The sequence below is a fragment of the Rhinoderma darwinii genome, chromosome 6 (assembly GCF_050947455.1).
Source record: "Rhinoderma darwinii isolate aRhiDar2 chromosome 6, aRhiDar2.hap1, whole genome shotgun sequence".
Taxonomy (NCBI): domain Eukaryota; kingdom Metazoa; phylum Chordata; class Amphibia; order Anura; family Rhinodermatidae; genus Rhinoderma; species Rhinoderma darwinii.
Genome location: NC_134692.1, coordinates 39,320,153 through 39,333,448, shown reverse-complemented (window position 1 = coordinate 39,333,448; position 13,296 = coordinate 39,320,153). Strand labels below are relative to the sequence as shown.

The 13,296-nt window shown below is 40.5% G+C and overlaps 1 protein-coding gene across 3 annotated transcripts in view; it reads left to right on the top strand.

Annotated features, from left to right (window-relative positions):
* The window catches only part of CERKL (CERK like autophagy regulator), an 85,131-nt gene that overhangs the window by 71,227 nt on the left and 608 nt on the right, over positions 1–13,296 (top strand). For all 3 annotated transcript variants that reach the window (XM_075829538.1, XM_075829537.1, XM_075829534.1), the window contains 8 exons: positions 2,712–2,854; positions 5,357–5,431; positions 7,178–7,355; positions 8,522–8,590; positions 9,127–9,158; positions 9,398–9,506; positions 11,455–11,551; positions 11,958–12,142. In XM_075829538.1, coding sequence (XP_075685653.1) covers positions 2,712–2,854; positions 5,357–5,431; positions 7,178–7,355; positions 8,522–8,590; positions 9,127–9,158; positions 9,398–9,506; positions 11,455–11,551; positions 11,958–12,142 — 888 coding nt within the window. The remainder of the gene's footprint in view (positions 1–2,711; positions 2,855–5,356; positions 5,432–7,177; positions 7,356–8,521; positions 8,591–9,126; positions 9,159–9,397; positions 9,507–11,454; positions 11,552–11,957; positions 12,143–13,296) is intronic.

Here is a 13,296-nt window from a genome sequence, read left to right as displayed (position 1 = left end):
CTCTGCTCTGGTACTCCACTACTGCTGCCGACGTCACTGTCCATATATGTACAGTGACTTCAGGGGTTTCCTATAGCTGGACTTCGAGAGCAGAGCATCAACTGATGCTCTGCCCGGGGACTCCAGCGCTGCTGCCAACATCACTGTCACTGTCCATATATGGACGGTGATGTCGGCAGAAGTACTGGAGTCCCCGGGCAGAGCATCAGCTGATGCTCTGCTTGGGAACTCCAGCAATAGGAAACCCCTGAAGTAACTGAACAAATGTAGGGAGCAGTGCTGGAGTCCCAAGCAAAGCGCTAGCTGATGCTCTGCTCGGGGACTCCAGCAATAGGCAGTGTGACAGCCCCTTGCGGTCATTCCATTGATAACACGCCAACACGTGGGGCCATGTCACGCGTCATCAATATTAGAAAAACTCCAGTACTTCCGGGAACAGTTCACCAGGATTGAACGGCATCATTTAGTACTGAATTTCTAATTAAATAGTAAATTGTAATTTCTTTTTACATAAAAATATGAATGCAAAGCAATTTTTGGTCCCCGGATAACCCTTTTAACTATTCAGGTGATTCTTCAGAAAAAGCTGTCATGTGTATAACACTAGTTCTGACCATTAAAAGGAAAAGACGAAATATAGGAGCTGCATTGTAGCATGTAGTGGGTGCTATCCTCAGAGGACTCTTGACAAAAGACCTCAAAACTAAATTAGACCCCAATCCAAAAGAAGAGGCAGCACTCTGATGGTATAGAAAAATACAAAATTTATTCACCCAACATACAGGCAACGTTTCACTTTCCCATTGAAGGCATTTTCAAGTTCTGGCCATTATATGACTTGTGTTCTGCATTTTTTAGCAGTTTTCCCCTCTGCAGGCACTCTCTAAATTCTCAGTTTACTCTGAACTAGTGGGTGGAGCCTAACTACTATTATGTCTTCTAAACACTGCACATATAGAAGAGGAGAATACTGCTTTGCTATCTCTATTTATATAGAAGCAGCAGCAGCATGGAGGATATTATACAGCAGTAATGAGCAGTGTAGCTGAGAATCCTGCACTGGAGTGACTTATAACTCTTGCCAGGAAGTTGTAGCACATCTTTGGGTGTCTTTCTTACTCTGCTCCCCCCCCTTCTTCATTGACTTGTATGGGCAGCGTGTCTGTATCTGATTCAGTCTGCTCCAGCTCCTTCAATGGGGTGGATTTATCAAATGTAGTGCAAAGGAAAGGTTGGGTAGTTGCCCATGGCAACCTTTCAGGTTTCTGCATTCATTTTCCAAAGACCCTAAGACAAATGAGAGGTGAAATCTGATTGGTTGCCACGGCCAACCACTCCCCTGTTTTGATATATCTCACCCCATGTTTTCTCATGAAATGCACAAGAGTGGTTCCGGGTACCCGAGGTATGCCATATCAGCTGCCTGTGCATTTTACATGCACAGCCAGTAATATTTTGGAATACATATGTATTGCAATGCACTTAAAGGGGAAAAAAAATATCAAACTAAAAGTACCCTTGTGGGACAAAAAAAAAAAAAAAAAAATGAATAAAGCTTAATAAAATTATTTGTTAAAACATCACACAAAAATAAAGAATAAACATGATTATTTTTTATTAAAATAATCTTTTTATTACATAAGTCATAAAACAGAAAAAAAAAATTTTATTCAAAGATGTATTCTATATCTTCTCAATTGTTGCAACCTGTACCGTATATGTAAAACAAATTTAAAGGTGTTCAGAAAACTACAGGGAAAAAAATAAAAAATAAAAGAATTACATTTTTTGCACCTTCTTTAAAAAAATGTATATAAATGACACACTAAATGTTATGTACCAAAAAATACATATATTAAAAAAATACACCCAAAAAATAGACATCAAATAGCAACGCCCGTGAAAAAATAAAAAAAATATGACTCTTGGAAAGCAGTGAGGCAAAAGTGGAATAATATGCTGTGTCCTTAAGGCCAAAATGAGTCAAGGGATTAAGCAATATCTAAATAAATAGGGTATAGGTAACAGGGCAATATAAAAGCATAATTGGGGTGTAAGGAACAGGGATGATGCAGGGAAAAATGGGGATTGTTTCTGTTTAATTACAAGACTATTCACTTAAAATAGTAGCAGTAAAGCTATCCGTACCTAATATTTTCTGCAGAGTTTAGGGCTATGGAAGGAGGGTAAAGAATAAGTGTGTGTGTGTGTGTGTGTGTGTGTGTGTGTGTTGTGTGTAATTTGCAATCTAAATAATGACATGGAGTATAAATAACACAACATTAAAGAAGCAATAAAAATAAATTAAACTTACAAATGGATGCCAGTAATTACTTCCTTTGCATATTAATAGTAATTAACAGCATCTTAAATTATTACTTTATTTATATAAAATGTTTATGGCTCCCCAGCACCTCTATAAGTCACAGAAAAGCAGCAGAATATTATTATGATAGATAACATAGTAGACAGTATATCACGGGAATGTATGATGAATTATAAGAATTACTGGACTGAGAAGCTGCACCTTACTTCCTAAAGTTTGGCTCAGTTTCACCATACTTCTAATAAAATGTATACAAGTTACAGAACGCATGTCTATTATAATAGTTTCTCAGGTACGTTAATCTGAACTGTACCCATCAACGTTTTACTGGGAAAATAATCAAATTAACAAATAACTACATCTTTGTCCCTGTTTTCTTCTACAGAATAGTTTGTGTTGGAGGTGATGGATCACTCAGTGAAGTTGTTCATGGTCTTCTGCTCAGAGCCCAGATGGATGCTGGGAAGACTATAAATGGCAGCATTTCTCCTGCCAGGGCCCCACTGCCACTTGGTATAATACCAGCCGGTAAGTATTTTAATCTGCACATAATATTAAGGCATTGTTTATTATAAAATCTGTGATAGTGTTGGTGGAAGGACGCACCATTTTAAGTTGCCTGCATCGTCACATCCTATTCATTGCAGTTTACACCCATATCTAAACATATCTGATATTAATAAGAATAACAATAATGATAATAAGTAAGGGTTGACTAGGGGATTATTTATATATATATATATATATATATATATATATATATACACCCTTGCAGCAATGGGGTCCCTGTTTTCAAATCTGATCAAGGACAACATCTGTATGGACTTTGTATGTTCTCCATGTCTTTGCATGGGTTTTCTCCAGGTTCTCCAGTTTTCTCCCAGATTCTAAAAACATACTGATAGGTTAAGGGTATGTGCACACACAAAATAAAAAAACGTCTCAAAATACGAAGCTGTTTTCAAGCTGTTTTTTAATCAAAGTCGAGTTTTTCCGCTGCGTTTGTAACGGCCGTTTTTGGAGCTGTTTTTCTATAGAGTCTATGAAAAACTACTCCAAAAGTGGCTGAAGAAGTGACATGCACTTTTTTTTTGGCGACCGTTTTTTAAAACGGCCCGGCGGAACAGAACGCAGTTTTTCCCATTGAAATCAATGGGCAGATGTATGGAGGCGTTCTGCTTCCACTTTTTCAGCCATTTTTCGGGACGTTTACGGCCTGAAAAACGTCTAAAACCACTACGTGTGAACATACCCTAACCCTCGTGTGTCTGAGATAGGGAAATTAGATTGTGAGCCCTATTGAGGATAGGAACTGATGTGAATGATGGCAAGGAATGATGGCAATCTCTACAGCGCTGAGATTGTGAGCCACAATCTTGGCACTATATAAGTAACAGCAATAAATAATATATTGGCGCTATATAAGCAACAGGAAATAAATAAACTATATATACAGGTGATAATGTATCTTCTAAAAAAATAAATATCTTTAGGAGAACTCAAAAAGCATGAGCTTCTTAAAGTAGACTGCTATGGTGATGAATCTAAATTGTTCAGTCGCTTATTGCTAATACATGAACGTATGGCAAGGCCTGAACCCACACTGCTGGTTATTTCCATTGCCATTTGTTGCTGTGGAATCCGTAGATAAGCAGCTAAAAAGGCTAAGTAAGTGCTCATTCAAATGAGCGTGTAACGCGTCCGTGAGACGGCCATTAAAACAACGGCTGTCACACGGACACATGTATTTCAATGGGGCCGTTCACATGGCCAACGGCGCGTGTGAAGGGTCCATGGAAAAATAGGACATGACCCTATAAATAGTCTATAAGGGATCCGTGATAACGCGTCCCGCACATGTGCACCTCAGATGTGAAAAACTGCTGTTTTTCACGCCCGAGGTTGCCCACGCTCGTCTGAATGTAGTCTTAGAGCGAGGCACTTAAAGCATGGCCCACAAACATGTGCTGTGCTTCTATCTGTCTGTCTGTCTTTTCTTTAATTTCAGCATAATAGTTATATAGATACCAACAACTTAAGCAGGCAGTTTATAACATGTCTTTTAGGCCTCATGCACACGACCGTGCTCGTAATTACGACTCGTAATTACGAGCACAGCCGGGCACGGCCGGCCACGGGCAGCCGGCCGCTTTTCCGAGCCGTGCTGCCATTATAAAGTATAGCAGCACGGCCCGTAAAATAGAAAAATAGAACATGTTCTATTTTTTTAATGGCACGGGCACCTTCCCGTAAGAAAACGGGAAGGTACCCGTGGCTAACAGAAGTCTATGAGCCCGTTATTGCGGGTCGTAATTACTCAAAAAATAATTGCAAGATCAATTAAAAAATTCTAGACTAAACACTGAAGTGTTGGTTAGCTTTTCCAAAGAATTTTAGACATGCTTGAATGGCAACTCATTACATCACATTTATCTCCTTGGTGTGGGAGACATTAACAGCCTTATGAATATTCATGTCACCTGGTTAATTAACTTAATTGTTGCACAGAAAACACTTTCTCATTGAAGGACATTCTTTATTTCTGTCTTGCAATTTTTAGTTAGATTCACCAACCTTGCTCGATGTCTGAGCTATTTATTTTCCTTACCATTTATGTTACAGATATTAATTTGCAGACTATATAGGATCATCAGAAACGATCAGTTTTTATGCTTCTGAAATAGAATAGCTTTTGTACGATAGATCCAGCTAAGGAAAATTTAAGGAAAAAACTCTCTCTGCAAAGAAAGACCCAGCTCCTTATTCTTCATAATGCAGTATTCCACTTTAATCATGAAATTTCTCTATGGTTTTTATTTTTTTATGGTAGCAGGGTCGTCTCAATGTTGTTTCCCATAGTTAAACATTGGGGTTGCGGTGCAGTAATCCCACAATTTTATCAAAGCGTGTCGTGCAGCCCCAGCCTAACGTGAGAGGTGTTCAGAAACGGATAAAATGTTACTCCTGTAGCACACATCATATGCTTATTTCCCATGTATATTTTAATAGCTTGCATGTATTGTTTTCTAGGTACCACCAATGTTTTGGCTTATTCCCTTCATGGTATCAGACACTCGGTAACTGCTGCATTACACATCATTATGGGTAAGAATTATTCTCTGGCACAGTCTAAGGGTTAAAGGAGTTGTCTGGGCTTATATAGTTGGCCATGTTAATACAGATCAATTCACTTTCTAATATATTTGTATTAATAATCATTCTTTGTTTATATTCCCCCATAGCTGAGCCATGTAAGCGATGCAACCACAGCTCAGTACATTGCCATTTTGCTCCTTTCCCCATACATTGTACGCAGCACAACTTGTCACATTGGTGCTTCAACTAATAGATCTGGTGATGTATATATTCAGAGCTACATCTATTACTATTAATGGCTACATGATGAGATCACATGGCCACTGTATATTGTACAAGGAGAGGATGCGAGTCAATGTACTGGCCTGACTGTGGTTGCATTGTTTACATATGGAGAGGGGAGGGGGAGCAGGTATAGAGACACAGATGTTGCTGCCCATAGAAGTTCATGGAAGGGGGACGTTCATGGAGGGGGGAACAGAGAGAGACAAAGACACTGCTGCCCATAGAAGTCTATGGCAGGGGAGGGGGAACAGTAGGAGGGGGCAGAGAAAGGAGCCCCATACACGCACTGCTGTCCATAGAAGTCTATGGAGAGGGGAAGGGGAGCAAGGGGAGAGATCAGAGTGAAAGAGACACACACGCTGCTGCCAATATAAGTCTAAGGAGAGGGGAGTAGGGAGCAGGGAGAAAGACACAGGCGCTGCTGCCCATAGACATCTTCAGAGAGGCGAGAGGAAAGCAGGTAGAGGAATCAGGAGCAGACAGAGAGAGAAAGGAGCCACATACTGCTGGTAAGCTTTATACAGTATGTCACCCCAGCGTTGGATTCTCAGCTACACTGCTGATTACTGCTGTTTAATGTCCTCAAAGCTGCTTTTGCTTCTAAGGGTGTGCTACCCACTAGCTCAAGAAAAACTGAGAATTACAGATTGAGCCTGCAGAGGAAAAAAACTGTTACAAAAAATGCCATATACAAGTCATATAAGGGCCAGATATATTATAGATGTATTATTTCTCATCTACACACATATGACAGCTTATTCTCAAAAGTCACCTGAAAAGTTATGTACGCTTAAAGGATACTTGAAGTAGAACGTGACAAGTCTCTTTGCCCCTTATCTGCTCGGTTCCTTTTCTATTCTGCCTTGACCTGAAGACTTCAGTAATGTGAGACAGACTGGCTGCTGGTGATGAGCTGCCTGAGAACCCTACTGAAATGCTGTGGTTGTTAGGCCGTATATCCCTAGCAACCAGACTATCAAACTAGAGTCACCTGTTCAGCTCAAAGTTGCATTGCCACTGTGCTGGCGACAGAGAAAGGGAAAAACATGTTGGCCACAGTCAAAACATGTCATTCCCCATCTCAGGCTGCAATATTAGGCATCATGTGCAATGCTTCTAGGGCGAATACCTCCATAGTACGGCGACCTATGGAGCATGCCACAATATTTTTTTGTTGGATTCATACAGGAAATACAGCTGGGCCTAATACATCACTACAGGTGCTATAATAATAAGGTCTTTCCAAAAAGAAGTTTAGATGAAAAATCTCTTGTGAGTGATTGCAATCCAAATTTTAGCCTCTTTCCAATAAAAATACACTTACCCCATCTGAATCTAGCAGCAATCTTTGTTTTGAAAGCTTACAATCTACTCTTGTTTGTTTTAAATGTTTCCGGTAATATTCTTATGCATTTAATCTAAGTTCGAATCATTCAGTTAGAATATAACAAAATTTGCATTCAATTTAAGGGAATATCCAACCCGTTGACGCCTGTACTTTCAGCACTGATGACAAGCTTCTGCGGTTCGGCTTTTCATCAATGTTTGGATTTGGAGGACGGACTCTTGCCCTTGCAGAAAAGCATCGCTGGATGCCCTCTAGTCAGAGAAGAGACTTTGCAGTTATAAAAACACTTGCAAATCTAAAGTTGGTTTATTTTTTAATTTGCTACATAGTTGTAGAAATATTGACATTGATAAGTACATAGGGCAACTAATAAATACAGTATATAAGTTCATTCCTCTTTACAAAGCAGTGGCATTGATGCAGGTAGCAGGAATCATAATCTACTTTGTAGCATTAGCTTTGGCCAATTTCTTCAAGGACTAGAGTTATGCATGAATATAAGGGTGATAAAAATACTAGGAAAATGACATTTCTTCAAAGTGCATATTCCTATGTGAAATTTATGTACGATAAATGTTGTGACCTTAAAAGCCCATGTCTACCTAAAGTGAAAAAAATCTGATAAGTTCAGTGGCATACGTAGATGCTGGGAGGCCCCACAGCAAATATAACAATTAGATCCCTTTCAGATGATGGCTGATACCACCACAATCCTAACCATCCTCATCAGGAGGTCCAGATGGAGGTCAAGTCCATTTTCCACTTCTTTATTTGCAATCATTGCAGCATCTGTGGAGACCATATCCCTTTACAGGTTCTCCCCACTCATTATTGTACAGACAAGACCATCCCGAAATGGACCTCCTCTCTAGGAAAAGTCCTTAAAGGGTAACTAAACTTTTAAAAAACTTTTGACATGTGATAGTGACATGTCAGAAGTTTTTACTGAGCACTGAGACCCGCACCGATGGAGCGGCAGTTGGGTGAGCGCTGTGCCGCTTCATTTTGATTGGCTTTACTCGGAAAGCCGAGCGAGCGGTGTACAAACTCAGACTTTCTTTTAAGCCCGTACGCTGCTCCGAGTGAAGTATAGCTTTCTCTATGCACGCTCACACAGGGAAGCGGTCAATCATTTGAAGCCTCCCTCTGGACACCTAAACTCAGAGGGAGCAGGGGTTTATATAAAAAAAATACGTAGAAATCAGTTATACCGTATACTCTCTTTTCCCATGTAACTATATATCAGTCTTCCCAGCTCCTCCTGCTCTATAAGATGCTGTCTGCAGATCGGCCAGCAAGTTCTAGACAATTTTTACAACCCAAAGAGTGAACGTTAGTATTTACTTTTATACCAAGTGAAAATCTGTAATCCAGGTTTATCAGGTATTAAATGCCATATTAGATGTGATTTTACTGACGGTAACCAGTACTGCATGTATGTTTGTTTTTTCTTGTTTTTTTTACAGACCGGATAGCTGTGATTTGTCATTTTTACCTATAAGCAACCAAGAGTTAACATTCCATGGACACCGCAAGTAAGAAAGTACATTCACCCTGCTAGGGAAACACTTCTGTTAGTTATTTTCAATCATGTTGCTTTTAAATCCCCGGAATAGTGTATCAGGCTCTGCTGTGCTATCCAGTGGACCGAAACCTGAGGGCACATTATAAGTCAATGGGATCTGTTATAGAACAGATCGGTCATATTCGCCAGACGCCATGGCTTCTGTTTTTACAGGACAAAACCGAGTCTGACTTGAGTTCTTTTTTATTTCGTACCTGCCTTGTTATGGTAGTCCCCTTGTATGTTGTGATTTATGTACAGCATTCAGTTGTTACGTAATTTTTTTAACACAATGGGCCATCCAGGACCCTGTGGTTAAGAGATGAGGGTCCTGAATGGCGGATCCCCCTCAATTATTTGAGACTTCTCTAGTAGGGTATTTGAAAATAGACTTTCTAAACTAGACAACCCTCTGCTTTTGGACCATTATAATAAAAATGATGGACAATCCAGTGTTTAACAAACTAGTCTAGATTAATGTTAATATTTATCTCTTTTTTTCTATAGAAAGAAAAATCAGGATAATTCCTTTGAGTCTGGTAAGTGTTAAAGTCAATGTGTTCAATGTGACTTAATGTATCTAAGCTATAGTGAATGTGGGGCAAATTTAAGAAAATGTGTGCAAAAAATATGCTACCTATAGCAGATCACGGATTATATTACCAAACCTGCATTATAAATGACAGCTTTAATCTGATTGGCTGCTAGAGGTAATACCCTCGCTGGTTATTGCCACAATTTGCCATACATAAATGCCTATTGTGTTTACTTCTTGCAGAGAGCAAGGATCAATGGCAGCACATCCAGGGTCAGTTACTGAATGTCAGCATTATGGCAATCCCCTGCCTTTGTTCCATGGCACCAAGAGGCTTGGCACCTAATACCAGGTCAGTAGAAGCTTACAAGAATTACACTACCCACACCTCCAGTTTGCCTAAAACCTTTCTAAACACGTTCCTGCAGATTGCTAAAGGATTCACGATCTCCCAAGATAGACTGCCACCAGTCTAAAGGATTATAAGTAATTATAGGATCTGCAAAATTAGGTCAAGTAGTCTAGCTGAAATATTTCAAATCTATTTACTGTGATCGTATTGCTTTAATAGGCGGCCGGGTTAAAAATATTTCTTGTTCGTTAGAATATCATACTCTTTAACAACACGTGTTCATATCTGGGAATTCGGTTTGAGGGGAGATATCAGGAGTGTAATCACTGTATTGGAAAGGCATGTATCGAATTTCAAGTTGAATAATGATGACCATATGTCTCATAAACACCTTAAAGTGTAGCTCCAGTTGTACTCTAATGCCTGAACGGATATCGGTCGTGGAGAGGGGCTCCTGCTGGGCAGTACAGTTGCTGTAAGATCTGTCCAACACCTGGAGGATATAGTTCTCAGGTCCTGTTTATTAGATCTGGACCCATGCATGATACTCTTCGGGCCATGGCTATTGTACCACCTAGCAAGCAGGAGTGTCTCGCCACACAAGTTGTCAATTCAGGCAGGAGACTACAACTGAAGCTACACTTTAAGGGCAGATTCAGACGAACGTTGCGTTTTGCGCGCGCAAAAAACATTTGACAGCTGCGTGTGTCATCCGTGTATGATGCGCGGCTGCGGGATTTTCGCGCAGCCGCCATCATAGAGATGAGGCTAGTCGACGCCCGTCACTGTCCAAGGTGCTGAAAGAGCTAACTGATGGGCAGTAACTCTTTCAGCACCCTCGACAGTCAATGCCGAACACAATATCGAGAAACCTGTAAAAAAAAAAGAAAAAGTTCGTACTTACCGAGAACTTCCCTCCCGGCCGTTGCCTTGGTGACGCGCCTCTCTTGACATCGGGCCCCACCTCCCTGGATGACGCGGCAGTCCATGTGACCGCTGCAGCCTGTGCTTGGCCTGTGATTGGCTGGAGCTGTCACTTGGACTGAATTGTCATCCCGGGAGGTCAGACTGGAGGAAGAAGCCGGGAGTTATCGGTAAGTCAGAACTTCGTTTTTTTTTTACAGGTTCATGTTTATTGGGATCGGTAGTCACTGTCCATGGTGCTGAAACAGTTTAACTCTTTCAGCACCCTGGACAGTGACTATCTCCTGACGTCGCGTACCGGAATTTTTTTTGCCGGGTTCGGCCAAAACGAGTTCGCTCATCTCAAAGACACTCCATTTGGATGTTTGGAAACAGAAAAGCACGTGGTGCTTTTCTGTTTACATTCATCCTTTTGACAGCTGGTGCGCTGTTTCAGTCGGTTCGCACGGAAGTGCTTCCGTGCGACCTGCGTGGTTTTCACGCACCCATTGACTTCAATGGGTGCGTGATGCGCGGAGATATTGAACCTGTTGCGTTTTGTACGCAGCGAACAAACGCTGCACACAAATCACGCACTGTTTGAACTGCCCCATTGACTTCTATAGGGCTGTGCGTGGCGCGCGAAAAATACGCGGCCTGCACGCACGAAAATCACGCTCGTGTGAATCCCCCCTAATACCAATGTTGTCCTGAGGTGCATTCACATAATAAGACCTTGCAAGCATGCCGTGTGGTGGTAATTCCAGTGGGATCTCCGTTTATTGTGTGGGGATTCTTATGAAGGACATGAATTACATATCTGCACTGTACAATGAAAGTGGATAGTGTCTTGCTAATATCGGTCGCTTTACCCTAGGTGTCTACAGGGTACACTGACATGATAACGTTACACAGTATGTGCCATTGCATCTAAATGCAGATACTGTGGTGTGAGGGAGGTCATGAAAGAAACTGAATCTTTCTCTACACAAATATGATAGGTCAAATTATTAATGAACTCTGTTTTTTTTTTCTCCTTCTCTAGGTTAAATGATGGCACAATGGCACTAATAACCGTACAAAATACTTCCAGACAAGAGTTTGTGAAGCATTTAAAGCGCTACGCCACTCTGAAAAATCAGGTAGTGAATTAATTGTTAAATACCAGGCAGATTAATGCTGATGTCCTCTTAAGTAGTCCTTACTCCCTGGGACCCATCAGAGTACATTAGCCATTATGTGACCGATTTGGAAGTTGCCAATCAGTTTAATGCAGCTTAGTCCATTTTAATCCACACCCCATACTGTTTACTGCTGAAGAGGCTGTGCAGAAGTCTGAGCATATACTTTATTACTCTATAATAGAAATGGGTATATATAGTGCAAGTAGGTTATAGCAGATATGTGCCTCGTTCATTTATTTTATATATATATATATATATATATATATATATATATATATATATATATTTATTGTAATTAACATATACACTTTGATAGTGATAAGGAAAGTGTTCTAAAGTACAAATTAGAACTTTTTTTTTTTAGTTTGACTTTCCTTTTGTTGAAACTTACTTGGTTAAAGAAGTTAAGCTGTGCCCAAAGAACAATAGTCACTGTGGTAATAACTTATATGAACAAAATGGAGAAGTACATACAGGCTTTAGCGAAGATGTTCACCCATGGAATATTGATGGGGATTTACTGGAAGTCTCCTCTGAAGTTCATGTCCGGTGAGTAATCAGATCTATCATCATCATCATCATCATCATCATACTATGCTCTTCTGTGTAAGGTCAGCACCGTATGGGGACAGGTATACGGTTATAAGTCCACTATATTCATGAGAGTAGCACTCCCCTACCTCTCTGTGCAGGGATTGATGGCTGCCATGTATACATGGAGATACACGGCAACCCATCAGTCACTGGTGAGAGGGCAACATAGTATGACAACAGATTAGCTTTAAACGTCGTCCAAAAGCAAAGTTCTTATCACTGGCATTTACTTACTGAAGTGGGGGAGGTACAGGACACCTAAAACAGGCACACCAGGAGAGCTGATAATAGGGTTGACACTGTGACTACCTCTAATACATTTTCGAGTCAGAGAGGGTAGTTGTCACCATTTCCATGTGAATGTAATATAAGATGTGTAGATCAATGAATGTCTGATGTGAATTTAAAATGGATAGAAAAGACTGATCATAATAAGCATCAAATTACCAGATTATATTTTCAATTAGTTAGAAGGAGACCCGTTTCAGCTGCACTGATATCCATAGGAATAAATAGTTTTTTAAGGAATGTAGATTAAAAACTTCTTAAAGAGGTTGCTGACTTTGGACAATACATTTTTTATTGTAATGGTCCCCAGTAGGTAAGCTGATCTGAGGATGTCCCGCTGCTGGGACCCACAACAATTACCTGTAATTTGTGGAGGAACCGTCAATAATAGGATTTGTATTCTGCATTTTTTTTTTTTAGCAGTTTTCCCCTCTGCAGGCTCGATTTCTAATTTTCTCTATTCGCTGAGCTAGTGGGTGTAGCCTAACTACTATCATGCCTTCTATACACTGCACACAGAGAAGAGAAGAATCCAGCTCTCCTATCTCTATCTATCATAAAAACATCAGCATGATGGAGATTACACAGCAGTGTAGCTGTGAATCCAGCACTGAGATCAGATAGAACACTTACTAGAAGCTGCAGCATCTGTCTCTCTCTGCTGCTCTCTCACTCTGCTCCCTCCCCTCCCCTCTACTCAGACTTCTATGGGCAGCTGTAACCTGATCCCTTAGTGAGCTGATAAAGTAGTAAATTCAGAGCGAGTGAAAAGTTTGGAGGGGAGCCTGATAAGTGGAGAAAGGGGCATTTTTCATTAATAA